The sequence below is a fragment of the Cynocephalus volans genome, chromosome X, assembly GCF_027409185.1.
Source record: "Cynocephalus volans isolate mCynVol1 chromosome X, mCynVol1.pri, whole genome shotgun sequence".
Classification (NCBI taxonomy): domain Eukaryota; kingdom Metazoa; phylum Chordata; class Mammalia; order Dermoptera; family Cynocephalidae; genus Cynocephalus; species Cynocephalus volans.
Genome location: NC_084478.1, coordinates 71,420,867 through 71,448,866, shown reverse-complemented (window position 1 = coordinate 71,448,866; position 28,000 = coordinate 71,420,867). Strand labels below are relative to the sequence as shown.

The 28,000-nt window shown below is 52.4% G+C and overlaps 2 protein-coding genes across 4 annotated transcripts; one reads left to right on the top strand and one right to left on the bottom strand.

Annotated features, from left to right (window-relative positions):
- The first annotated feature begins 1,301 nt into the window (after window positions 1-1,301).
- On the top strand, window positions 1,302-10,567 carry CCDC22 (coiled-coil domain containing 22). Of its 3 annotated transcripts, none has more exons than XM_063083154.1 (17): window positions 1,302-1,456; window positions 2,476-2,653; window positions 4,100-4,232; window positions 5,010-5,116; window positions 5,264-5,330; window positions 5,467-5,606; window positions 6,771-6,965; window positions 7,506-7,568; window positions 7,654-7,773; window positions 8,246-8,365; window positions 8,446-8,562; window positions 8,667-8,768; window positions 8,850-8,957; window positions 9,213-9,308; window positions 9,573-9,632; window positions 9,712-9,786; window positions 10,195-10,567. In XM_063083154.1, exons 1-17 carry the CDS (start codon window positions 1,407-1,409, stop codon window positions 10,306-10,308), a joined length of 1,845 nt encoding a protein of 614 aa, XP_062939224.1. In that variant the 5' UTR covers window positions 1,302-1,406; the 3' UTR covers window positions 10,309-10,567. The 3 variants fall into 3 exon arrangements, with proteins under 3 accessions (XP_062939224.1, XP_062939223.1, XP_062939225.1); XM_063083153.1 differs by having other exon boundaries at window positions 5,428-5,606; XM_063083155.1 differs by lacking the exon at window positions 8,246-8,365 and having other exon boundaries at window positions 5,428-5,606.
- FOXP3 (forkhead box P3) lies at window positions 10,518-17,643 on the bottom strand. The gene is made up of 11 exons (XM_063083157.1): window positions 17,427-17,643; window positions 16,804-16,908; window positions 16,575-16,713; window positions 16,075-16,162; window positions 15,901-16,005; window positions 15,224-15,311; window positions 14,929-15,009; window positions 14,011-14,161; window positions 13,224-13,300; window positions 11,755-11,856; window positions 10,518-11,549 (listed from the first exon to the last, which is right to left on the bottom strand). Exons 1-11 carry the CDS (start codon window positions 17,631-17,633, stop codon window positions 11,400-11,402), a joined length of 1,293 nt encoding a protein of 430 aa, XP_062939227.1. The 5' UTR covers window positions 17,634-17,643; the 3' UTR covers window positions 10,518-11,399.
- Between the last annotated feature and the right edge of the window lie 10,357 nt (window positions 17,644-28,000).

Below are 28,000 nucleotides of genomic sequence, written 5' to 3'. Positions count from 1 at the left end.
GTGGTACATATGTTAAAATTATGAACCAAGGGCCGGCCCGTGGCTCACTTGGGAGAGCGTGGTGCTGACAACACCAAGTCAAGGGTTAAGATCCCCTTACCGGTCATCTTTAAAAAAAAAAAAAAATTATGAACCAATATTGATACATTATTATTAATGACAAGCTGATTCTAAAATGTATATCATTTTGTTGCCTGTGCCTTTGAGGTCTTATTCACTAAATTCCTTGCCCAGACTAATATCGTGAAGCATTTCCCCTATGTTTTCTTTTAGTATTTTTATAATTTCAGGTCTTACATTTAAGTCTTTAACCAATTTTGAGTTGATTTTTATAAGTGGTGAGAGAAATATACTCTATATTTAAAAATAGCAAGAAGAGGGCTGGCTGGTTAGTTCAACTGGTTAGCACCTGGTGCTGATAACACCAAGGTCCAGGGTTTCATCCCTGTACTGACCAGCTGCCAACCCCCCCCCGCCCCAGAAAACTGAAGTTTAAAAAAACAAAATAGCAAGAAGTGAGGATTTTGAATGTTCTCAACACAAAGAAATGATAAATCTGAGATGATGGATACGCCAACTACTCTAATTTGATTATTACACATTGCATGCACTTATTGAAACATCACACTGTACCCCACAATAATGTACAATTATGGGTCAATTAAAAATAAATGAATAAGTTAAAAAGAAAAAAATGTATATCGATGTGCAAAGGACCCAGCAAAGCCAAAATCCTTTGAAAAAAGAACAAGATGGGAGGATTTGCCATATCTGATATCAAGGCTTGTTATAAAGCTACAATAATTAAGAGGAGAATGGAGTTCAGAAACGGAACTCTATATATGTACACGTGATTTACTATTTACTATATGTACTATGTGTCAGGCACATAGTACAACGTGTTTTACATAAATTAATTGTTTTAATCCTACGACGCAGGTACTACCAATAACCCCATTTTACAGATGAGGAAACTGAGACACAGAGAAGCAGTCGCTTTGTCTAAAACCCCCTGACCTTAACTTGCACAGTTTTACAGCTAGAAGATGAATGCACCCTTAAATGAATGAAGAAGGCCCTCTCTATCCCGCCCCTCCCCTACACACACACAACACGAACACACGTACGCACACACACACACAATATTCCTTTTCTCTTTGGAAAAGCCTACTGCGCAGGTAGAAGAACTACAACTCCCAGCAGACATTACGCACTCAAGCCTGCGCGCGCACACTCAAACCAGGCCTCCCGCCATCCGGCGTGCCCCGCGCTCGCTCACCGAACTACACCTTCCAGCTTTCACCGCGCGACCCGTGACACTCCGTGGACTGAGAACACGGAGCGGGGTTTCAACAGCTGCGCCTCACTTTCTCGGACCCGGCCCCCGACTCCAACACGACTCCACCATGGAGGAAGCGGACCGAATCCTCATCCATTCTCTGCGCCAGGCCGGCACGTAAGGACACAATCCCCATTCACTCCCAAATTCCCACATCCGGGATTCCAAAACCTAGGATCCGGTTACCCGGGACCTTGACATTCAGGGCCCCAACTTCCAGGACCCTAAGACCCCCACCCCCTTACACACACAGACACAGACACGCGCACACACACACACACACACACACACACATATATCAGGGGCCTCCCAACCCCCCCACACACAACAGGGGCCTCCCAAACCCATTGACCCCGACATTTGGTAAACCCAAACCTCGAGGACTCAGACACCCTGAAACCTTACAACCTTGGAATCTCAAGATCTGGGGCCCTGAAATCTGTGGATCTTGACATCAATACCCTGGGACCCTGATAATCTGGAGACCTTAAGACACCTGTGCCCTGAGAACCAGGGAACTTAAAACCCCAGGACCCTAAAATCTGGTGACATGAGCACTTGGTTACCGTGACACACAAGTACTCCTCCATTTGAGAGCCATAAAAACCCAGAATGCCAGCATCTAGGGAGTCTGATTTTTGTTTTGCTTGACAATAGAAGGTCTTGATATCCAGGGGTCTTGACACCCAGGGACCCTGACATTTGGAACTCCTGAAAACCTCAGCCTCCCAACATCTAGTCTTCTCAAAACCCTCACAGCTCAAAATATAGGGGTCCCTGACATGCAGAGAACATAATATCTGGGGACCCAGAAACCCAGAGACCATGCCACCTGGGGCCCTGCACATTCCCAGACCTCAGAAGTTTGAGGCTTTTAAGCATAGGGGAAATTTGAGGTTTTCTGAACTCAGGTCCTTTCCAATACACCATTCCCCTACACCAAGGTCTTAGGACCTGAGGATTTCCCTAGTTCTTAATTTGCCAAGTGGGAGTCACAGTCATCAGCACCCAGGATCTGTTTGGACTGTGGGCATCCTTCCCCTCCCAACCCCGGCATTAGGGCTTCCAGAAGGCTGCATGGCCTGTTTGCTGACTACTTCCCCCATCCCCATCGATCCTGCCCCTTTCTTCTTCAGGGCAGTTCCTCCAGATGTGCAGAGCCTGCGAGCCTTCACCACAGAGCTGGTTGTAGAGGCTGTGGTCCGCTGCCTGCGGGTGATCAACCCTGCGGTGGGCTCTGGCCTCAGTCCCCTGCTGCCTGTCGCCATGTCTGCCCGGTTCCGTCTGGCCATGAGCCTGGCTCAGGCCTGCATGGTGAGTGCCCTCCTTCCTACACACACATCCTCTTCCTTCCTCCTTCACAAAGTAACCATGCTCCGTTGAAACTCTTGCCTTTCCTCTCTGCCACCTTCCCTTGTGGCTTAGCGTTCATTAGTGGTTAAGACTGCTGGCTCTGTGGTCAAACTGCTTGAGTAGTTCAGACCCTACCTAGCTCTACCACTTGTTGTGTGACTCTAACCCTTCTGGGTCTCAGTTTTCTTATTTGTGAACTGGAGATGTAGGGTTGTCATGAGGACTAAATAAGTTGATCCAGTTTGCACTTGGGCTGCCCCTGTCTTCCACATTTTAAGCTTAGCGCCAAGATTTTTTTCCCCCTTTAGTATCCATTTATCAGTTCCAGAAAAGGCTCTGCTTGGGTCACATGCTCACTCCTGAACTAATCACTGTGTACTCTGATTGGCCCAGCCTGCATTCTGGTGTCTTCCTCTTCATGTGCCCTGCTCCTGGCACCAGTTTCTGCCCTCAGCCACTATTTTGGCATTTGTCACTGCACACACCCCACTCCTGGTATGAGTTTCTGTCACAACTCTTTGATCAGAGATGTCAGAAAAAAACCAAAGTAAAGTAGCTTAAAAGCCAGTGGTTTTCACACTTTTTTGACCATGACCCTCCAAAATAAAATATATCTTACATTGTGACCCAGTACACACGTATGTATGTAATAATGATTTTTGAGTGAGTGTTTTTTGCCAGGCACTGTGGTAACATGGTGTTAACTCATTTAATTCTCATGACAACCTTCTGAGGTAGGTACTGTTGGTATCTCTTTTTTCAGATGAAGAAGGTAAAGCACAGAGAGGTTAAATGATTTGCCTGAGGTCACACAGTTTGTAAGGGGCAAAGCTTGGGTTTGAATCCAGGAAGTCTACTTTCAGAGTCCTTGTAGCTCCAGACCAACAGCAACTCTCAAAAAAAGGCTTTCTTTCTCTCCTGGCCTGTTTCCCAGTCCCCATTCAGAACTCTCTTGAGTCATTTTACCCTGAGCTATTCTGTTGTTGGTCTTTTTTGCCTGTTTATTTTTAGGTACTCTTTATATAATAGGTAGATTCACTCTTTGCTTATGATATGGACTCCAAATATTTCTTCCCAATTTGTCATTACTCTTTCGACTTTGTTTATTGTATTTTTCTTTAAAATTTTTAGTTCTATTCAGAAATACCCATCTTCTCGTTTTGGCCTCTGGATTTTGAGTCATAGTTAGAAAGGCCAGAGCTTTAATCTTATTTCTAGCTCTCTGTAGCATTGACTATAATCACTCTGTGGCTCCCCCCAGGGCCCTGGAGACCTTGGGTATCCAGGGGGATGTTCGGAGGGTGGTGGTTAGTGAGAGAGTGGGAGTGTTTGTGGCCCAGGCCCAGGGCTCCCAGGGCAGGAGGATCCTCCCTGCCTAGCTTATGAGGTTCTCTTCCCAACCTCCAGGACCTAGGCTATCCCTTGGAGCTTGGCTATCAGAACTTCCTCTACCCCAGTGAGCCTGACCTCCGGGACCTGCTTCTCTTCTTGGCTGAGCGTCTGCCCCCTGATGCCTCTGAGGATGCAGACCAGCCTGCAGGTATGAGGTGACTGGGGCATGGTGGGGGGGGGGGCGGTGAGGGGAGAGGAGCGTGTTCCTGGGGGGTGTAGGGACTGAGAGTTGGAGGTGGCGAAAAGGTTGATGGATAGGGGTGGGGGGTATGTCTCTTTGGGAGAGCTAGGTGGGAGGATTGGGGGTCAGGGAGGGGATGCAGGGCAGGGGGCTGGGGGCTGGGCTGACCCTGGTGGTGAGGTGGTGCTGGGAGGGGCCTCTCTCTCGTTCACTCCACCTGAACCTCACAGGCCTCCTGATGTTTCTGAAACACGCCAGGCACATGCCAGCCCCAGGGCCTTTGTATCGCTGGGTTATTCTTCCCCCAGATATCCTCCTGGCTTACTCTCTTACCTCTTTGAGGTTTCTGTTCAGATGTTACCTCAGGGAGGCCTTCCTTTGACTGCCTTGTGTAAAATTATAGCCTCCTCTCCACAGTCCTCCCCGTTGCCTGCTCACTACCTGACTGTGGTCTGGATCGTACTTGTGATCCTGTCCATGATCTCGCTCCTCCACTAGCTTGCCGGCTCCATGGGGCAGAGACCTTCATTAGTTTGTTCCCTGGATAGCCCTAGTGTCTAGTACAGTGACAGGTACATAGTGGGTGCTCAGCAAGTGTTTGTTGAATGACTGAGTGTGAGAATGATAGCTTGATAGATATGTCTCTGGATAGGGCATCAGGAGCAGTGTCTGGTTTCCCAGAGTATGCACTTCTGGATTTGCGGCCTTGTCACCTAAATAGCACTCCCTCCTCTCCCTCTATAGGTGACTCAGCCATTCTCCTCCGGGCCATTGGGAGCCAAATAAGGGACCAGCTGGCCCTGCCCTGGGTTCCGCCCCTCCTTCGCACTCCCAAGGTGCAGCACCTCCAGGTGGGACTCCCCCCCAGACTCCTGTTGATCTTCTCTTGTCCCCACGTTGCCTTCCTTGCCCCATCTGGGTGCTCAGGTTTTTGGCCCCCTCCCGCTGGTGACCCCCATCACACTTCATCTGAGGCTCTGACTCTGCTCTCCCACCAGGGCTCAGCCTTCCAGAAGCCTTTCCATGCCAGCAGGCTGGTCGTGCCTGAGTTGAGTTCCAGAGGAGGTGAGGATGAGGCTATCAGAGGGCTAGGGAGGAGGGTGGGGGTGAGCTGACTGTGTCACCACACGGGAGGGCTGGCTGACTCTATTCCTGCCTCCAGAGGCACGGGCGTTCCAGGTGAGTCCCCTGCTGCTACCAGCCCCCTCCCAGGTGCCCCAGCCTGCTGGAAGGGCGGCCTCGCTCCTCGAACACCATGCCATCCAGCTGTGCCAACATACGGGCCTGGAGCACCCAGGGGATGAGGACTGGTTGCGCCGGACATCCCGCCTCCCACCCCAGGTACAGCCGACCTGCCGCCCAGGCGCCTGCATGCTGCTGCTCCTCTTTGTCACCCACTGGTCCTCTGCACTTCTGCTTTCCCCACTTTGTCTTTTCTCTGTCTCTGAAGTTGTCACTGATGCTCATTTTTTCTGTCTCTAGATTTCTGTGCTGTCTCTTCCTGTCATTGTCTTTCTCATTCTGTGGCTTTGCTGCCCCTCTTTCTCCTTATTTCTGTACCGCATCTCTCTCCCGCTCTGTCTGCCTCTGTATCTGTCCCCTCCCCCACTCTGTCTGCCTCTGTCTGTGTCTGTCTCTTTCTGTCCCCACCTCCCTGGCTACCATTTGTTCCATCTTGATCTCTGTCTGTTTTTATTTAATTTATTTATTCATTTATGAATATTCATGAGATACAAATTACCAGAAATTGCTTTTATACCCTGTGTCCCCACCCAATTGTCCCCCAACCACCTCTGTCTGTTTTTAAAACTTATAGGAATTTTTAAACATAAAAGTAGAGAGAATATTCTAATGAACCATACACACCATTTTGCCAATCTTTCTTCACCTATTCTCCGTTGACTTTTTTTTTCTGTATTATTTTAAAGCAAATCCCAGACATCATGTCATTTAAACTCTTAGTACTTATAACTACATTTCTTCACTCATAAGGACATTCATTTTTTAACATAAGCATTGGGCCATTTTCACACCTAACAAAAGGAACCGTGATCTCTTAACACCATCTAACACGAGTTCACAATCAGATCTCTCCACTTGTCGGGAAACTGTGTTCTTGTTTCTCTCTTGCCTCTCTCTCTCTCTGACTCCGCCCCCTTCTTTGCCTGGCACCTTTGATTCTCTGTCTCTGCTCTGTTCCCACATACCCTTTCTGTGTCTCTGATTTGGGGGCTGTAGGTTTACTTCTCTCCCTTCCCACGTCCTTCCCAGTATGGGGAGTGAGTGGGTGGAGAGGAGTGTGGCTGTGTGGAAGAGGAGACCCCGCCCTGGGAGATCCCAGGCCAGTGGGGGAGGAGAGTAGGTCAGGGGCCCACCTCAGAGGGAAGGCTGGAGGGTGGATGGGACTTGTCTGCAGCACCTCATCAGGTGGCCCTGGAGGAGGCCAGGCCTTGGGTGCCAGGGTGGCCTCCATCCCCTCCTGTTTCCTCTGCCTTCTCTTCCCAGGAGGAGACTCAGGCTCAGCGGCAGCGACTACAGAAGCACCTGGCTGAGCATCTTCGCCAAAGCTGGGGCCTGCTTGGAGCCCCCACACAAGCCCGAGACCTGGGAGAGATGCTACAGGCCTGGGGTTCCGGGGCCAGGACTGGTGCTTCTAAGGGCTCCCGCTTCACGCATTCAAAGAAGTTCACCTTCCACGTGGTGGGTGGGCCCGCATGGACATGGGGCAGCAGGCTCAGAGGGTTGCTTTATGTGTGAACGCCGCACCTTTATCCAGCCAGGTTCCCGCATTCCCACAGGGTGGGCCCTCGCCTCAGTGGGACTGGGTACCTAGCTTCTGAGGGACTTCCGTGGAGAAAGGGTAGCTAGGTGGGAACCATGTAAGGGTGTAGGAGTGGTCTTGGTGCAAACCCCACTTCACCCAGGCAGTTTCCTCTGAGCATGTCTTCTCTCCTGGGGTACTCACCCCAAGGGGCCCCCATCCTTCTCATGGGCATTTGAGGCTTGACAGAGATGGACAGGTGGGTAGGAGCTGTGTCAGGGTCAGGGATGGTTCTCCATGAGCAAATACTGGTCTGAGGTCACAGATAGTGCCTTTACCCTCATATAGTCACAGTCTGACAGCTGGCAGCAGTTGAGTGGGCATGGGTACGGCGCTGGGGGGTTTTTGGGGGGGTTGAGGTGGGCCTTGAGGGGCAGGGCCTTCTCTGACAGCCAGGATGTCCCTCCTCACTCCCCTAGGAGCCCCAGGCCCCGGTAGCCCAGGTGTCAGATGTGCTGGCCACCTCCCGGCAGCTTGAACAGGTGAGCAGAGCATTGGGGGGTGTCCTGGGCCCTTGCCTGTCTACTGGGCCTGACATTCCCACCCCAACTGGCCTGTGCCTCCCAGGACACATGGGCAGCTCAAGAACAGGAGCTAGAGTCCCTTCAGGAGCAGCTGGAGGGAGTGAACTGCAGCATTGAAGAGGTTGAGGCTGACATGAAGACGCTGGGAATGAGCCTTGTGCAGGTGAGGGGCAGGAGAGGTGCTGGGGCGGGCCAGGCTGGTAGGAGGGCCTTGAGGGGACTGAGAAGTGCTCTGTAGAGGTCTACAGATGTCAGAAGGATTTGTGGGGGACAGTGGGGATCTTTGGGGCACCTGAGGGTTCAGGAAAATCGGTGGGGTGGGGAGTGCATGTGGGGTCGGGGTATTGGTGGATCTGCAGAGGTTAGAGGTGCCTGTGGGCATCAGTCCGGCCCTGTATGTGGCTGTGAGCCTCTGTGGGGTGTGTGTGTGTGTGTGTGAGAGAGAGGGGTTGCGGGCAGCTTTCTGTATGGGCAGGGACTGTGGGGCACCTCAGGGCTCCTGGGCTGATCAGCATGCAGCTAGAGGGCTCAGAGAGGCCTGGAGGGACTACAGAGGTATGTTGTTGTCAGTGGGGGATTGCTGGGAGGTGAGGGGTTGAGGTATGTGACTGGCAGAGGGGATGACGGTGTGCCAGGTGGAGACTGAATGTCGGCAGTGTGAGCTCAGCACCGTGGAGCGCGAGCAGGCCCTGCGCCTGAAGAGCAGGGCGGTGGAGCTGCTGCCTGATGGGGCCACCAACCTCGCCAAGCTGCAGGTGGGACTTGGCTGGGGTGGGGCGGGGGGCTTTGGAAGGGCCCAGCCTGTGTGACATGTGTTCCCCCAACCCCCTGCCAGCTCGTGGTGGAGAGTAGTGCCCAGCGGCTTATCCACTTGGCAGGTCAGTGGGAGAAGCACCGGGTCCCGCTCCTTGCTGAGTACCGCCACCTCCGGAAGCTCCAGGATTGCAGAGAGGTAGGTGGTGCGGTACTGGGCCATGGGTGGGGCAGGTTCAGTCCCTCCCTTGGGGGCCATCCCTGTGCTCTGCTCACTGCCCTCTGCCCATGGGCTCCTGGCAGCTGGAATCTTCTCGACGGCTGGCAGAGATCCAGGAGCTGCACCAGAGTGTTTGGGCAGCTGCTGAAGAGGCCCGCAGGAAGGAGGAGGTCTATAAGAAGCTGGTAAGGCCCATGTGGGGGTCCTGGGCAGCTCGGATGGGTGAGGTGCGGGTCCTGGGGAGTGCCTGCTATGTCCCTGCCTAGGTGTCAGAGCTGGAGACTCTGCCCAGAGATGTATCCCGGCTGGCCTATACCCAGCGCATCCTGGAAATTGTGGGCAACATCCGGAAGCAGAAGGAAGAGATCACTAAAGTGCGTTGCTGTGGCTGTGGAGGGTGGGTCATATGGGCAGATATGCATAGCGTGGCCACACAGGGACCTCACACCCTTTGATAGGCAGAGCTGTCTAGCCACACCCTGGCCCAGAACAGTTACCCACAGTCTCCCCCAGCCCCCTGACACAGTGACACAGACCCTGTCTGGATGGGAGTGCATGCACATGAGTACGTCAGCTGGCCAGCCCCACTGCCCCAGACGTGGGCTCACAGCACATCTGGTGTCTGCCAGATCTTGTCTGACACGAAGGAACTTCAGAAGGAAATCAACTCCCTGTCTGGGAAGCTGGACCGGACGTTTGCGGTGACGGATGAGCTCGTGTTCAAGGTGTGGGGCAGGCTGGGCCAAGAGTGGGGGGTGGGGTGGGGCCAGGCTGTGGCCTGCCCACCTGCTCACCTGTCTACCTGTTCACTGGCCGGCTTGGGCCCGCACCTTGCTCGAGCCTGGAAGGGGCGCTGATACTTGGGCCTGGCTTTCCTCCGTGTGGTGTGAAGTGGGGGGATGGAAGAGGGTGGCCTTGTTGGGGCGTGGAGGTGGAGGTGGTGGGACAGGCGCAGCCCACTGATACCTTCAAGGTTTCTGTCTGGTCAGGATGCCAAGAAGGATGATGCTGTTCGGAAAGCCTACAAGTACTTAGCTGCCCTGCATGAGGTGAGGGGAGAAGCATGATTGGGGGCTGGCTGGGGAGGGGCAGAGCTGGGTGCAAGCCTTCTGCTCCTGCTGTCCCCAGAACTGCAGCCAGCTCATCCAGACGATCGAGGACACAGGCACTATCATGCGGGAGGTTCGAGACCTGGAGGAGCAGGTGAGGCCTGGGGGTGGGAGGGAGAACCACGGCAGGCCAGGGGACAGCTCCTCGGTTTATGTGGAGAGAGGTTGTGGAACCAAGCACAGCTCAGCCCTGCCCTTCAGTGCTTGTGTGTGTGACCTGGGCCAGTCCAGTGGCCTACTCTGAGCCCCAGTTTCCTCATTTCTGCCTCCCAAGGCTATTGACAGAGGCTTTAGCTTGATGATGTGGTGGGGAATCTTGCCATGTGGCGAAGGATGCTTTAGGTGGAGAGAAAGCCATGTGCAAAGGTCTGGCAGTGGGCTAGAGCAGGCCACTGTTGGAAGGGTGGGAGGGGCCCAGAGTGGCCATAATGGAAGAGGTGGCGAGCAGGAGCTGGGAAAGAGGCCCTGTGTGCTGAGGGGGTGTTTGCTCATGTTGCCTTAGATCGAGATGGAGATGGGCAAGAAGACACTCAGCAACTTGGAGAAGATCCGTGAGGACTACCGAGCCCTCCGCCAGGAGAACACTGGCCTCCTGGGCCGGGTCCGGGAGGCCTGAGAAGCACTCAGCAGAGGGCTCTCCTCAGCCTTAGGCAGAGGTTTGGGGTGCTGGAGGTGGTGGCCAGCCACTCACCCTAGCTATTCCCTCGGCTGTCCAGTTCCTCCTGCTGCAGCCTTCGACCCAGACTCCCACCCACCAGACCCGAACCCTTATCTGGGGCGATCGTCCAGCATGTGGGAGCTTGGCTGCAGTTTATTGGGGAGGGTACTAGGGGTTGGGGGCCTTGGATCCCAAATAAATGAGGGGCTCTTCTGCAGTCTCGGTGAAGCCATGGATCAGGGTTCAGGGCAGGGGAGAGTGTGGTGAGTGGCAGGTGAGACACACGGTGTGTTTTGGCAAGTCAGTGTGTGTCTGCACAGGACTTGGGAGACCCACAGGGAGCTGTGTGTGTGTATACACACATGCGATATGCAGGTGAGTTCTAACAGGCTGTGTTTGTGACCGAGTGTATGTGTCAGGAGCTGCATGCAACCATGCGTGACCGGTTATGTGTCTGTGTGGCTTTCTGGGACCCGAAATCCCAAGGATACTGATGCTGCTTCTGTGTGAGGGGTGTGGGCACACCTCGTATGACCCTGCACCTGTGGGCCCCGAGGCTGGCTGTAGGTGCATGCTTTAGGGTATGTGAGCTGACAGGACCGTGCTTGTATGTGACTGTGTGTGACTGTGACTATGCAGCTTGGAGGTCATTTGAATGGACCGAAGCAGGCTCTTTGTGCTTTGGGGTTTGTGTTGAGTTCAAGGAACAGGATTGTTGAGTGTGTGGCTTTTCCAGCCCTGGGGTTGTCTGTGAGGGTGGCTGAGGCAGGCTGTGTGTGGGGGTGGCTGTGAAGGCTCCATTTGGCTGGAGAGCCTGTCTTGGGGGGCTGGGGTGGGGGCTGGGGCCCTCTGAATAGCCTTGAGGCAGAAGATGTGATCCAGGAGGGCAGCCAGCTGGGGAGCAGGGGCCCTGGTGGGCAAGACAGTGAGTGGGCACCTCACTTCTTGGTTCCTGTGGGCACATCCAAGGCCTGTCATCCCTTCCCCCGCCACCTCTGCTCCCCCATTTTGGCCCCTATCCGTCCGTCCTTCTTTCCTTGGGTTTGAGGTCAGGGGCCGGGTGTAGGGTTGGAGCACCTGCTGGGCCTTTGGCTTCTTTTCTTGCGAAATTCGAACTCATCCACGGTCCACACAGCTCCCTTCTCGCTCTCCACCCGCACAAAGCACTTGTGCAGGCTCAGGTTGTGGCGGATGGCATTCTGTGGAAGAGGGACCAACCAGCAGGCCGGGGGCAGAGCAGGGGAGCAGGCAGGCAGTCATTCTCTGAGGTCAGCAGCCCCCGCCAGCCACTGACCTCCTGTTCCTTCCCAACATGCCTACAAGCCCAGCCCCAGGCCTGCCTGCTCCTGAGCTGCAGTGGTGTTCTAGGCCATCCCAGCCACTGCCACCTCCAGAGGGGCTCACCTTCCAGGTGGCAGGATGGTTTCTGAAGAAGGCGAACATGCGTGTGAACCAGTGGTAGATCTCATTGAGTGTCCGCTGCTTCTCCGGAGCCTCCAGGATGGCCTAGAGGTTGGGGGTTGGGGGTAAGGGGAGTGCTCCCCCAAAGTCAGGGCTGAGAGGGGCAGTGGCCTACGCTGGGCTGTCTGAAGTGGGAGTGGAATTGTGGGGGCAGGGGGATGAGGGAGAGAGAGGGTGCAGGGTGAAGGATCAGGGACATGGATAGATGTGGGGTGAGGGTCGGCTCAAGGGTGGGGTTAGCTGTGGCATGAGGCGTGGGGTCGGGGACAGGGTTAAATATGGGATGTGGGCGTGGTCAAATTGGGATCCTGCTCAGAGTTAGGGCTGGAGTGAGATTAAAGGTCTGGGATGGAGTTGGAGTTGGGGTTCTCTGTGGGGGTGACGTTTCAGGATTTGGGGGGATGAAAGGTCAGGAATGGGTTAAGTGAAGAATTTGGAAGGGGAAAAGGGCCAGGCAGAGTTAAGGGTCAAGGAAGGAATTGGTTAAGTCAGGCTAGGGGTGTACTGGGGTGAGTTTAGGGGTGAGGGATGGGATGACATTTGACATTAGGTCAGGAGTCAGAGGCGGGCCTAGTTATCAAGTATTTTATATGTCAGGGGTGTGCTTAGGTTCTGGGTCAAGAATGAGGTTAATTGTGGGGTTAGTAGTGGAGTGAGGCTGAGGGTCAGGGAATCTGATCTGTTTGTATTTAGGAATGGGATTAAAGGGTCAGCAGTTACAACTGCAATGAGGTTATGGGTCAGGATGGGGCTAGGATAGGGTTCAGTTCAGTGACAGAGTTGGGGGACTGTGTGGCACTACGTAGGGCTTAGGTGTGGGGCTAGGATGAAGGTCTGGCTGGGCTCGGGCAGGTTCTGGGAAGGCACTGGGGAGGCTGAGATAAAGGTTGGGATGGGGTGAGGTTAAGGGTCACATGGGTGTTACAGGGAAGGCTTAGGGATGTGGTCTAGCTAACCTATGGGTTCCAGTGGGGCTGGGGAAAGACATGGGGTTGGGTTGGCATAAAGGCCGGGGAAGGAGTTGGAGTAATACTTGGGTGGGTTTAGGGCAAGGGACAGAGATGGGGTTTTCAGGCTATTTTATAGGGGCAGAGATGGGGTTAGTTTTCAGTCTATTTTATAGGGTCAGGAGAGAGGTATGGGGTTGAGGTGGACATCTGGAAAGGGTGGGTTTAGGGTCAGAATTTGTCTTGCATGATGTGAATGGTGGTTTAGGCTTGGGTTCAGGGACAGGTCTGGGGTGAAGCCAGCATGGGGGATCACATTTGAGGCCTGGCTTGGGGCTCCTCAGGGCTGGGGTTGGTTAATGCAGGAGCCCACTCTGAGGGTGCTCGGAGGGAGGAGTTTGGGCGGCAGGCCCCCACCACTCCTTTCTTCTCCCCCTCCTCCTGGGCCTGAGCTGCCCTGCTTACCCAGCGGATGAGGGTGGCATAGGTGAAAGGGGGCCGCATGTTGTGGAACTTGAAGTAGTCCATGTTGTGGAAGAACTCTGTTAGAGGGTGTGGATGAATCAGGCCCCATCTAGGACCTCTGAGCTCCCTGTCTCGCCCTCCTTCTACAGTGTGAGTGTACATGCCTGCAACCTCTGTCAGCACTGGTGGCCGTGGTCACAGGCACTGTTTGCTGAGCACCTGATATAAGTTGTATTATTTACGATTTGCACTACTGCTGAAATGGTTCTCCCCAAAGTTTAAAAGAAGTGAAGTCAACTGCACACCAAACAGATGTAACTGGTTATGGTTAAGTGGTGGAGCCAGGATGACACTCAAGGGCTTTGATCCCTGTTAAGCCCACAGCCCAGGACTGGCAGAGGAGGGGATTGGTGAGCTCGGGCAAATCCACCCCGATTTTCCTAGGCACGGGGAGGAAAGGAGCGTCATTAGGAATTACTTAGCTAGTTCCCTCCCTTCTAATGGCCGAACGGAGTAGCTGAAGTCCAGAGTGGTTGAGGCATGGCCCCAAATCCCCAAGGGAGACAGGGCTAGGATTAGACATTTGAGACCATAGTGTGGTGGGGGAGGCTTTCAGGCCATGGAAATCCTGAGAGGAAGCTTTTGCAAACAGATGCAAAAGGCTGGTGGCTGGGTGGGGGTGGTGGTGGTGGGAAGGGCAGTACAGAGCTCCTTTGCTTTGTGCCACCCCAGCGCCAGTTGGGGTTAGGAGCTTGGGGTCACTGCGTAGGGCACGAACCATTCTTACCTGGGAATGTGCTGTTTCCATGGCTGCCCCAGAGGTGCCTCCGCACAGCAAACAGGCTGTCAGGGGCCTCCCGGGGGCCAGGCCAGGCTGGGACGACACTGCCCTGGGTGCCAGCTGCTACGATGCAGCAGGAGCCTTTGTCAGATGATGCCTGGGGGAGGGGAGAGGCTGGTGACCCAGAGCTTAACTTTCCACTTTATTTTGAAATCAATGTCTTCAAAAGCTAGGGCACCCTCTTCTCAATTCCAGTATGATGTGGAATCTCATGAAGCAGCATGAGCAGTATTTATTAGCGTGTGGGTGTGGACACTATGTAGCCACCAATGCTCGGGCCATGAGCTGGGGTTGAATCAGGCTCCTTTACCACCCCACTGTGACTTTCGCAAAGTCACTTAAACCTTTATGGCCTCAGTTTTCCTCATCTGTGGACTGGAGATGACAGTGGTACCATAAGGACTGAATAAGTTAACACCAACAAAGTACTCAAAAATAGTGCCTGGCTCCCAGGGCCGGCTTCATGGGCGCATGAGCTGTGTGGTCACACAGGACCCCAAGCTTTGTTTGATGCTCTGCGGTCACTGTCTTGAATTTGAACAAGGGGCCCTGCATTTTCATTTGGCACTGGGCCCTGCAAGTTACGTAGCTGGTCCTGCCAGCAGTACACAGTCTGCATTCAGTAAGCATTTGGCTATTTGCTGTTGCTTTGAAAACTCAGGATCATGATGTTTTGGGGTGTTGGTGTCAGAGGATTTGTAAGTGGAGGGGGACAGATTCCCAGGTCTGGGCATGTTTGGAGCTGGGAATGGGCCCAGAGATCCCAGGGCTTACATGTGAGGCTAGGTCTCCGCACCCTGCAGGGCCTCCTCCCCTGCTCCCCGGTAGTCTAAGTCTGCCACACATGGGCCTGGGGTTGCTCACCACAGATGGGGCCTTGGTCACAGCCATCTTCCCAGCCAGGTGGGCCTGCATAGCACCCAGCTTCTCCTTCTCCAGCACCAGCTGTGAGGACGGGCACAGAAGTGAGGCCTCCACCTGGCCTTTCTCTGCCACATCTTTCCTCAGGCTATGGTCTTCCCTGTGAATGCCCTACCCCCTTCCTTTCTTTAGGCCAAACTGCATCCTGGGTGAGCTTGGCTTCTGGGTGGAGTGCACATAAGTTTCACCCGCCATCTCCCATCCTCCATCCCCCATCCACTGCCCACCAAGGAGTTACCTGCTGCTCCAGAGACTGTACCACCTCTCTTTGGAGGAGACACTGTGCCCTGCCCTTCTCATCCAGGAGATGGTCTGCCTGGCAGTGCCTGGGTAGGGGGAAGAATCCATGCAGGTGACCATGATGGGACTGGCCTGGCTCAGTGTCCCAAGTGGAGATGGCCCAGGCCCTTTGGGAGGTCTCTCCTCAGAGCCTTAGCTTCCTTCTCCTCTCTACCTCAATCTCCTTCTCACACCTGTCATTCCTTCAACCCATGCCACTTGGTACCTACTGCATGCCAGGCCTGAGCTTGGGCAAAGCAATTAGGAGAACACATTCTGGAGCCTGGCTGCCTGGGATTAAATCTCAGCTCTGTCACTCAGGAACTGGGTGATCTTGATCAAGTCACTTAACCTCTTCAGCCTCAGTTTCCTTGTCTGTAAAATGGAGGTATATAACAGTACGTGCTTTTATTATTATGCTCCATTATACATATGAGGAAACGGAGGCCCAGAGAAGCTAAGAAACTTGCCCAAGACTACAAAGCCAGTGGGTGATGGAGCCCAGATTTGGACCCAGTCTCAGCTTTTACGTCTTTTGTCTTACTACCTATTGGGATGAGGCCTGAGCTGAGATTGACACTCCAGACCTTCAGCAAACCAGGGCCCCCTGGACTGGGATGGGCCCAAGCCACTCACTTGAGAAAATCCTCTGGCTCCTCGAAGACCTTCTCACATCCAGGCCACTTGCAGACGCCATTAGCCAGCAGTGGGTAGGAGCCTTGGGGCACTGCTGAAAGGGTGCTGGAGGGACAGAGGGTGTCAGGGGAAGGGATGGCAGGGCAAGGGTCCTTCCCAGTCCTGTCCACTGACCTGTCCTTCCTGGGTGCACCAGGGCTTGGGAAGGTGCAGAGCAATGCTGGCTCCCTGGATACCCACTCTAGGCTGGCCACGTTGATCCCTGCGGGTGGGACAGGGCACCTCTGAGGGCTGCAGGCCAGGCTCTGGAGCTCAGCCCACAATGCCTCTCATTTTGAGTTTCGACCCTCCTGAGCCTCAGAGGCCCTGACTCCCAGGGGGCTCTGCTGTCCCCAAAGTCCAAGGCTTCTGGCGGAGCAGCTCAAAGACTGCCATTTGCAAGTACTGACATTTTGACTAACTTTGCAAAGATTTGTGGTTCTATGATTTTGACATTCTGCATCTTGAAGGTTCTGAACCTGACATTTTTTGGAGCTTGGAGTTTCCAAGCCTCTGACACCTGACACCTCTGACTTCCAGAAGGCCGCAACTCAGAACAGCCTCCACTGCTCATGTTCAAGGATTTGGGGACCCTGGGGTTGTGTGAAGCTGCGGGGTCCGGGCTGAGGTGTTACCAGGTGGCAGACCGGGCCGGGCCTTGAGGGAGAAGACCCCGGTGGTGGCGGTGGGTGGCGGGAGTCTGAGCATGGCTGGGCTGTCCAGTGGGCGCACCTGCAGCACGGGGGTCCGGGCGTGGGCATCCACTGTTGATAGCTGGGGGGGCATGTATGGGCCACAGTTCAGTCTGGTTCTCCCCACAGTTCTCCCCCTGCTCCCTCTTCCCTGCCCATTCAGGGTCCATACCTGGTGCATGAAGTGTGGCCTGTCCTGGAGGAGAGCCTGCAAGTGGGGTGAGGGGCCCAGCCGTGCCCCAGAGGGTGCCACCATGACTAGGGGCACTGTGGGCAGCTGGGAGGGAAGGCAGGCAGGTGAGATGTCATCCTCGTTCTCACTGTTCTGTGTCTAATACCCCTTACCACAACCCCATATGGTGGGTACTATGATCATCCCCACGCTGCATGTGTGGAAACAGGCTCGTGGAGATTGAGTGACTTTTTCAAGATCAAACATCTAATAAGTGGTGGAGCTGGCCTTAACCCTGACATCTCACCTCGTTGGACCCCAGCCCTCCCCTCTTGTCACATGTGGATGGGGACACGTGTGTACCCATGGGTCCATGATAGGGTCTCCTCCTCGCCTGAGACAGGGATTGGGAGGATGGGGACAACCTCAAATCTCTAAGGCCTGGCAAGTGGGGACTTTCTTGGCCCTGTGACATCTGCATAAGTCACAGACTTGCCTGGGACCCAGAAACCACTTCCTGTGCCCCAGCCACCCCCCCTCCCGCCCAGTGCCACAGTAAAGGTCGGCACCTGTAGGCCCAGGTACCCCACCCTGCCTGCCCCATCCTGGGCCCTGGGCCTCACCTGCATCTGCGATGGTGGCATGGGGATCAAGGAGGAGGAGGCATGGGCTCCACTTCGGAGGTCCCGGCCCAGGAAGGTTCCCCCCTGGCCCCTGGCCCCTACCAGGTCTGAGGCCTTGGGTGCAGACCTCCAGCTGGGTGAGGCTCCTGGGGATGGGCCAAGGGCCAAGGAAGGGGCCAAGGGCTTGGCTGGCTTGGGGTTGGGCATTGGGTCCTTGTCCAAGGGCAGGCTGCAGGGACATAGTGGGAAGGAGTCACACATTTGCTTAGGGCTATGTAAGATACTTGACCACCTGAACTATGTGGACACTCCCTCTGGTCAGAGTAGGCATTGTCTGGGGCATATCTTGAAGGATCCCATAGCTGCAGCCCAGCTGTGGTCATGCACGTGTGTGAGCACGTGCACATGCGCACACACACTGGTGGCAGGAACACAGGTATATGCATGTACCCAAACATGCCCCAGGTGCATGAGTGTACAAGCTTAACACCTGGCTTGCCTGCAAGCGCCAGCACAGCCCTGGTGTGGATGTATCCTTCACGAGGGCCATGGGCGATTGGTTTGTGGGGCCTTAGCCAGGGTAGGTCTCAGCTCGTTCCCCCCAACACTGGAGGCCTGTCTTCAAGCCCCGGCCCTCCCATCCTCCCTGCATCCTGCACAAGCCACACAGCCTTTGCTGATCTTGCCAGAGCCGGTCTCTGACCTCTCCTAGGGGCATTATTTTACCCCAGTGACTTGGGCATGAGCTTGAAAGATTCATCTGGCTGCTGAGAGGGGGAAAGACTCTAGGAAGGGGAGAGCAGGACTAGTGAGGAGGCTACTGCAACAGTCCAGGCAAGTGATGGTGGCAGTGGAGATGGTGAGAAGTGGCTGGATTCTGACTATATTTTGAAAGTGGAGTCAGGAGAAGTTTCTGGCAGCTTGGATGTAGTGGTGAGAGAGAGAGAGCCAAGGTGACTTTTGGATTTTAGCCTGAGCAGCAGGAAGGACAAAGCTGACATTGTCTGAGATGGGGGACATGGTGGGGAGCAGAGTTGGTGGTGATAGCCATGTGGATGGACATGAACAGTGTGGCATGTGGGTGGAAATGTCAAGTGGGCAGCTGGATACAGGAGCCTGAGCTCAGAGCAAGGAGCTGAATACAGGAATCTGATCAGCCTGGGCCCCTGCCCTGCACGGAGCTGGCATGGCCGGTGCCAGAGAGGAGACACAGGCTCTCTTGAGCCAGGGCCTATGAGAGCTCCTTCAGAGTTCACCCCAATCTCTGCTCTCCACACCTGCCTCTAGGCTTTTGCTTATGCTGTTCTCCTCCTGTTCCCCACTCCAAGCCACACAAGGTCTGCTCTCTTATTGTCTGCATCCCAAAAGCCCTCCATAATGGCTCCGGGCCCCTCTGCTGAGCCCCGGAGTCTTATGCTCCCCTATGGGTGGGGCCTTGGTTTGTCAGGATCCTGTAAGCCCAGCCTGAGGAAGCCAGAGCTGGAGGGACTGGCTGGTCCCACCCCCATATTTCTGAAGAGGTCCATAGTCCCCTGCAATCTGAGATTTCTACTTCTTTTTCCAGGACATGTGTGTGCCCATGTGCACATTTCACGTGTGTGTGTGTGTGTGTCTCTCCCCTCCCCACCCCACAGTACCAGCTTGGGCACACAGCTGCTGAGAGCAGCCCGGGGGGTACAGGAGGTTTCTGGGGAAGCAGTTGCTCCTTCCTTTCTTTGCTGTCACCTTATAGGGGTTCTCAGAGCTGTGGTGCTGAGGAAGATGGGTGTGAGAATCCAGGTATTAAACTCTTAGTCTTTTGGGCGGCCCGAACATTAGTATGTGACAATCAGGAGTCTGGGTCTATGGAGGCTCAAAACAAAGGCCTGGGAGAATGCAGGTGAGGTAAGGAGGTGTGTGAATGAATGAGTGAATGAATGAAGGCAGAGATGGGGTGATGATTCTATGAGCCAAAGAACAGCAAAGATTGCCAGCAAACCACCAGAAGCTAGGAGAGAGGCCCAGAAGATTCTCACTCACAGCCCTCAGAAGGAACCAACCCTGTCGACACCTTGATCTTGGACTCCTAGCTTCCAGAACTGTGAGATGATAAATTTCTGTCATTGAAGCCACCCAGTTTGGAATACTTTGTTACAGCAGCCCAAGTAAACTAATACTGATTTTGGTGAGTGGATGTTTTCCACTACTCTGGCCTGGCTCACGTGGTTGGCCTGTGGTCAATTCTGAAGCTTCCTGGACACTTGACCAGAACTTCTAAGAAATCTCCCCAAACACATCTGGAATGGCCTGATTCAGGGAAGCACAGAAACATTCTCAGAAAGGGAACCTGGATATGGTCTGTCTGGTGGTGGGGTACCTGGAGGGCCGGGCTGGGCAGCCGGCTTCCTGCACTGTCTGTTGGGGCGTCCCTTTCTGACTAGGTTTCTCAGAAGCTGTATGGAGGATGTTTCTGGGACACAGCTTATGTTTTTGTATCGGGGTCTGCATCTGGGCCCTGTTGTCACAGCCCCCAACTTCCCCAGATTTTTCCGCCATTGACGTCATGGAGGCCGGATGCGCTCAGCTTCATCACTACCAAGGAGGAAGAGAAGGGGGCATACACCCCTCCCCGTGGGTTTCGTTCCGAGAACTGGCTGGCCCATCCTGCAGCCGCCTTGGCCCAGGTGGGGTGACATGGGTGCTGGCGGATGTGGTAGGTGACGTCCATCTGGCCACCGTGACAAGCCCCAGGCTCTTGGGCTGTGGAGAGGCTCTAGGTTTGAGGTTCAGGGAGTCCCAGGTAGGTCCCACAGGTACTGGGACCCCTGGGGTCTTCAAATGGTACAACACCAGAACCTTAGAATTGTAGAACATCATTTCTTAGATTTAAAGTATTCTAGAATTTCAAAGCCAAACTCTCTAGGGTCCATGGGTCCAACTTCTCAGTATGCATAGGCCAATGTCCCCGGTGTTCAAACTCATGGGAAGCTCCCGAAGGTTAGGAAGCTCACTACTTCATGGGGCCTCCTGCCTACCAGGCCTAGAATCGCAGCAAGCCTCTCCTCAGCTTCCCTCCTGAGTTCCTTGAAGGTAGAGGGTCAGAAGATCCTCCTCTATTTCCCCGACCCTGAGGCCAGGTTTGGCCTCTAACTGGCTTTAACTCTCCTCAGGCTCATATGCAAACTGGGACAGCAATAGCATCTGTTTTCCAAAGATAATGCACATGAAATACTTAGCAAAATGTCAGTCATTGGTAAATGGACACCTACAGGGCCTTGGTCTCCCATCCATTTTGGGACAATGTTTTCAAACTTATGGCCATTCTGTTGGAGATGGGGATGGAAGGATGAGGAGATTGAGGCTGGTGCACCCTTGGCCTGGGCCTCATCGGGGGAGCAGGAAAAGTGCCAGCCTTTGCCAGTACAGAACCCATCACCAGGTTTTCTGGAGGAGCTCCAGGACAGAGATTCCCAGGGGCCAGCGCCAGCTCTAGGGACACACAGACTGACTGACTGACATCCCTCCATCATCCCCACCCTCTGGCCAACTAGGTTTCCTGACCCATGGGGTCCAGGACCCCACCCAGCCCAGCTCTTGTGAGGCTGGGCCCCATGCTGTGATCATGGATCATCCTGTCTGAGTCTAACTTGTGAGAAGGCAGAAAGGGAAATGTCAGCCCAGGTCCCCCTTCCTTCCATGGGTGCTGAGGGGTAAACTGAAGCCCACAATGTGGGAGAGAGACAGAGCCAGGGTTCCACCAAGAGTCCTGAGATCTGGGCTTGGGTCTCAACTCTGCCACTGCATCGCTGTGAGGCCTTGGGAGAGGCCCTCCTGCACATCTCTGGGCCTCAATTTGCCCTTCTACACAGGGGAAGGGAGAGGTGTGGGAGAGGTGAGGGCCAGGGCCCTCCTGCTCTGTATCTGGGTGAGTCGTTAGGTGTCTGCAGGGCTTCAAGTTGACAACTGCCCCTCTATCCAGGGTACTGGGTGACAGATAGGGATACATAGAGACAGAGAGAAACAGAGAGAGACAAACATGGAGGAACAGAAAGACATAGAACAAGAAATACAGAGAGAGATGGAGAGAGACATGAGGTGGGACAGAGACAGAGTAAGAAACAGAGAACAAAAGAGATAGTGAGAGACATTGAGAGAAACAGAGAGATGGAGTGGGAGGTGGAGAGGGAGAGGGAGGGAGGGAGAGAGGGAGAGAGAGAGAGAGAGAGAGAGAGAGAGAGAGAGAGAGAGAGAGAGAGAGAGAGAGAGATATTGCCACAAATAAGAACAGTTGCTGGCCTCTGGCTGGAGGAACTGATGCTGCCTCAAATAATGAAGAATAAGGACAGGTAAGGTACTGGGGATGCCCATGGCTGGGTATTGGAGTGTATTGCAAAACACCAATCAGCAGAACAGTGTGGTCCTGGTGGAAGAACAGATACTGAGGAACAGAACAGAGTAGAAAGCTTGGACACAGACCCCCAATGTAGAAAGAATCGAGGTTGTGATGAATGTGGCATTTCAAACTCGGGGACAGTGGAGGATAGGTTATTTAAGAAATGTTTCTGAGATAATCTGGGGAAAAATAAAGTTATTGAATGAATAATCAGTCCATTTTCTCATCAACCCCTCCTTGCCCAGTCTGAAATGTCACCATCATCATATACCCTAAAATAAATTCCAGATCAATTAAAGAGATACAATTTAATATCTAATGTTGATCTTGGGTTTATTGTGTGTCAGGCCCTGTGCTGAGCACTTACCATGGTTAATAGATTTAATCCTCACAAAGACCCTTTGAGATAGGTATTATTATAATCAACACAGTACATATGAGGAAATGGAGGTACAGAGAGGTTAAGTGCCTGGTGAAAAATCACACAGATGGCTTGGGGTGAGGCGGGGTTTGTCCCAGACAGTCTGGCTCCAGTACCCACACTCTTAACCTCTACAGTAAATGGAAAAAATGAAGCCATAAAAGACACTAGAAGCCAACACAGGTGAACATTTACCTCATTTTCAAGTGGGAAAAGACTTTCTAAGCACAAAACCAGAGGCAGAAACCACAGAAGAAAAGACTAACCTATTAGACTATATAAAAACATTATAAGCATCACAAAGCACCATAAACAAAAGCAAATGATGAACTGGGGGGAAATATTTGCTGTATACATATGGCTGATGGAAGGTTAATATCCTTTTAAATAAAGAACTGTGGCAAATCAATAAGATAAAAGATGAACACCCTATTAGGACTAAGGACATAACCAGACCCCCCCACCCCCCAAAAAAAGCACAAACAGCCAATAAACAGTAAAAGTAACAAAAGAATGCAAATTTCAACAATGTGGTAATGTTTTTCTTACCTGTTATGTTGGGAAAGGATTAAAAAATGATAATACCCACACTGGGTTAGCTTGAGTAGAGAGAACACAAAACAGGACAACCTTTTGGAAGAACAATTTTCAGAAAGGGTCAGGAACCTTAAAAATGCACATCCCTATAACACCACCAATGGTTTGGATCCCTGTATCAGCTAGCCACCAAAAAAAAAAAAAAAAAAAAAAAAAAAGTACATCCCTTTGCCCCAGCAACTCCATTTTCAAGAATTTTCATCTCTTTACCCCAGCAACTCCACTTTCTGGGGAAAAACTAGAAACAACCGGAATGTCCAACAACCGGCACTTGACTGAATCACTCATAGTTCACGTTGATGTGAGGACAGTCTTGATAGCCATGATAGATCATATGTTCCAACAATTTTTAGTGAGCTATAAAAATGCTACTAGTAATTGAATAAAGCAGGAACAAAACCAATATATAGTGTGATTCTAATTTGGTTAGAAAAATACTAACAGCTAACATGTAGTGAGTGCTCACTGTGTGCCAAGCACCGTGCTAAGACTGCAGAGATGCGCTCACCCAGGCCCTGAATGCCCTCTCTCTTCCTGGACGTGGACTCTGATCACATGCATGTGGTCCTGAGGTAGGACCACATGGCTAACCCATGGTGGACAATGGTGTGAAACAGCCCCCAGGAGGGTCTCCTCTCATGTGACGCAAGCAGAGGTTCACTTAAGTCCTCTGCCTGGCCCGAAAGTTCACAATCCTCCCGCTACAGGGGCAAACAGAATTAGTTCTTGTAAAATGTCAATGTCCTCAGCAACATTACTCAACATGCTATTATCAAGTGCCAGCTGTGTACACATCTCTGTGCTGGATGCTGGGTGGGAAGGCAGGTAGGAGAAGGTGAGACAAGAAAGCAGGAGAGATGGAGAGAAGGAGAAAGATGGAGTGTGGTCAAGATGGAGGAGACAGAGGCAGGGGAGATGGTCGGGGAACATTCAGGGACAGAGTCTGAATGCAAGGGAGACAGGTGGCAAGAGAAAGAGAGGGGCAGAGAAACACAGAAAGAGTGACATAGGACGAGTGGAGAAAGGGATGGAAGACATTGAGAGAGGAGAGACGAAGAGATGAGAGACACAGGTGAAATTTTCACTTATACCTGGACAGCGTTTCAAGCTGTTCAAAGCTCTGAAATCCACAAAGACTGGTAGTTGATTCATTTTGAAAATCTTACCCATCTATATATCAATCGATCAATTCATCTTTGCCTCTACCCAATCATTGATTAATTACTTCACCTCTTATCAATCTGGCATTTATTATGACTATTATTATTTTCAGAAAGACCTTACCTGGCCAGGACCACAGTAGCTGGGTGCGTCCGACTGTGCTGCAGGGCCCCTGACCTCCAGTGCCTACCTCCCTGCCATCCCCTCCATCGGGGCCCACGTCTGGTGGAGGAGAGCGAGGACACTCACCTTGGTGAAGTGGACTGACAGAAAAGGATCAGCCTGGCTTGTGGGAAACTGTCACATATCGCATATCAAAAACAACTTTGCTTTTATACCGAGAAGAAAAACCACGGCGTGGAAGCCACAGACCTCTCTCTTCTAATAATCCAATTTTTTTTTTTCGATGAGTGTGTGCGCTGATAATCACAGGGTGTGTGGGGGGGGCGTTCTCATAGTTTTTTTCTCTCTCTCGCTGTTTCTCCTCTTCTTGATTATGAGACTTAAACGGAAATTTTGAAATTTTGGGTTTTTTCTTTGCCCTTTACGAGTCATCTGAAAATATGATTTCTTCCCCTCACCACAGAGGTGAGAGGTATCAATGAGATAACAGGGCTCATGAGAAACCACAGTTTTTTAAACAAAAGTTTGTCGAGTTAGGAAAAAAACAAAAAAAAAAAAACTCAAAAAACACAAGGGAAAAGAGCTCAAATAATTCACAGGGGCACCCAGGGGCAGGCAGAGATGCTATTCTGTGAGTAAGTGGGTATTTGATGGTATCTGGGGAAGGAAAGAGAATCTGCAGTCCTATGTGTGGACAGGCAACAACAGGGAAAGAGACGGAATAGGGCTAGGCATCCAGAGGCCAAGCCCTGCTCCAGGCCTCAGTTTCCCCTTATGTGGAAATGATATGCTCACTATCGTTTGTACTGCCCAGGGAGAGGGAGCTCTGGACACCCCTGCAAACCCCATTCCCACAGATGCTGAGGGGTATGTAAGTTACTTCATGGAGAAAAATTCGGAGAGTCCACCCCCACCCCCACAATTCACAGAACTGAAAAGTCTGAGAATCACTGGCTCCCAGAATCCACTGAGCATCACTGAGTAAGGAAAGGGAGAAAAGTCTTGCCTTATCATGTCTTAGGGCTTGAGAGCTCTGACCTGGTGGCTGCCCTACTGGAAAGATCCCAAGTAGGCTCCCAGTATTAATGCATCCATCCTCATGAAGAAGCCCAGAGGCTCTGTGGGGCCCCGACACTCTCGTGTCAGGAACACCATGGTCCGATGCTTCTGAGGCCCTCAGCCTTTGCATTTTTCTACTTCAAAAATCCCTAGTTTCCAAGGATTTAGGATTCAAATATCCACCATCATCCCAGTAGCTGACATGCATCTCAAATTTTCCACGTGGCAGACACAGCACTGAACACTTTTCACAAATGATCATGTTCAATCCTCACCAGACCACTTTGAGGTCCATCTTGTTATTATTCTATTGCTGTTATACAGATAGGCAAAATGGAGGCACGAAGTAGTCGAGCAACTTGCCCAAGATCACAGAGCTGGCAAGTGGGAGTCCTGTCTTCCTTGGTGCCGTGCTTTGAAACACCCAGGTCTCTCTGAACCCAATGGTCTCCGGTTTTAAATTCTAGTATGTGATGATAGAGAGGTTCTGGGATTTGGAGATTTCTCTGGAGGCTTGAAGCTTGTGAGGTTTTAAGGTTGTCCAAGAATCGGTGACCGCATTTCCTCACCTCAGTGGGTACTCTCTCCAACCACTGTTCAACGCGGGAGACCAGCCTCCAGGGGCTTCTCCTGACAGGCCATGGCTGAGACTTCTAGCGCCCTGCATGGCCCAGGGTTCTAGTCATCCAATATCCATTCCAACCCCTCTGCAAGACTGGCTTCAGGCCTGGGGAAGATAAATTGGAGATGGCTTTTTACTCACATGGTACAAATCTAGTGGTCAAGACCCGCCCCTTCACCACTTTGCCCCTTTTCCTACTCCCACCTTCTAAGCCCTCAAAAAAAAGAAAACCAAAAAACAAGGGAGACCCTCTTTCCTCATCTCACCCTTCTGGAAAAGCCCAGAGTGGGCCTGATGTCCTGGCTTTGTGAAGGTAAGAAGAAAAAAAAAAAAAAATGTGAATAGAAAAAGAAGACCTTAAAAAAAAAAAAAAAAAATCAGCCAACAACAACAATTAAAAAAAAAAAAAAAAAGAAAGAAAACCCAACCCTCTCTACCATTAGTTCAAAACAAAACTTTCTCTGGTTGAGGCTTCAGAGTTGGTGGGACACGTCTGAGACCCAAAGATGGCCTGAGTGTGCTGGGCAGCCAGGGGAGGCACCAAGGTGGGATGAGGTCTCCAGCTAGGAGGCCTGCAGGGACCCCGTGTACAGCAGCTGCTTAACAGATGTTGTGGCGTGTGGGAGAGAGCAGGAGCAAGGGAGGGGGTGAGGAGCACACTTGTCAGGAAGGAGTCCTGGGGAGCCGACTGCAGGGATGTCTCCAAGGTTAATGACTCCCTCCTCCCTGTGGACTTGAGTCTGAACATTCCCTACACATCCTGTGTAATTCTAAATCAGGCCAGTTAGAGAAGCTGAGGCCTTGTTCCCTGCTCCAGCATCTGTTCCTTCCTGGGAGAGAGGACTGGCTTTCTCTCTTAGGGTCAGAGGTATGGGTTGCATCCACCTTACCCCTCCCCAGACCAATCTCTCCCTTACTGCCACTCACTCCATGAGAGAGTGGCCAGAAAAGTAGGAGGAAAACTGAGCAAGGATGGTAGCCCAAAGACTCTCAGGAGGCCACTTGAGAGGGACACGGGGTGTGGGAGGGGTGACGCTGCTGCCATTGAAAGCCAGGATCCTTGCAGAATGAGGGCTGGGGGACAGGTGGGCAGAGGTCACTACCTCCTCTCTATACTGGACTATATCCTCTCACATGGAAGGCCTCTGGAGAAGGGGATTGGGAGGGCTGGGAGTTGGGGGAGAGTGGGCAGGATTAAACAGGTCACAGAAAGTCCCCAGAGAAGGGGGCCTTTGACAAAGGCTTTTAGGAGATGACGGAGGGAGCCATGCAGATATATGAGGAACCCCCGAGGAAACATCCAGTGCAAAGGCCCTGAGGTGAGAGTGTACCTGTTTTGTTCAAGGTTTACAAGGAGGCTGGTGTGGTTAGAGTGGAGTGAGCGAGAGGAAGAGGGGTAGGAGGTAAGGTCAGAGAGGGGACTAGGGGTATTAGACCATGCAGGACCTTGTAGGCTTTTAAGTAAAGACTTTAGCTTTTACTTGAGTAAGGAGGAAGCCACAGGAGGCTTGTGAGCAGAGGAGGGACGTAAACTGTCTTAGGACGTAACAGAATCCCTCTGACTGCTGAGGTAAAATGGAGTCTAGGGGGCCAGGGTGGAGGCTACTGCAGTAGTCCAGGTGACTGCTGATGAGGCTGGCAGTGGAGGTGGTGAGCTGAGGGTGGATTGGGGAAATATATATATATATATATTTTAAAGATGACCGGTAAGGGAATCTTAACCCTTGACCTGGTGTTGTCAGCACCATGCTCAGCCAGTGAGCAAACCAGCCATCCCTATATAGGATCCGAACCCGTGGCCTTGGGAAATATTTTGCTCTAAGGCCTCACTCTAAGCAACTAAGCTAACCGGCCAGCCAGGACTTTGGAAATAGTTTGAATAGAGAAGACATGATTTGTTGAAGAATGAGAGTCTTGGAGAGGACCAGGACATAGACAATGCCCAAACCGGGTGGGCAGAAAGTAGTCCCTGGACTACTTGCCAGCTTGAACTTTTAGGTAAGAAAAAAATAAAGTTCTATCTTGTTTAAGCCCCCATTATTTCGTGATTTTTCTGTTAATTACAGCTGAACGTATTCCTTCCTGACCCATGACCCCATCCCGGACACTAAGACAGCTCAGTTTCCACAGGAGGTGAGATCTCAAAGAGAGAGTGAAAGGAGTTGACAGCACTGTTGAGAGAGGGAACTGTAGGATCCGAGATGAGGGACATAAAGAAG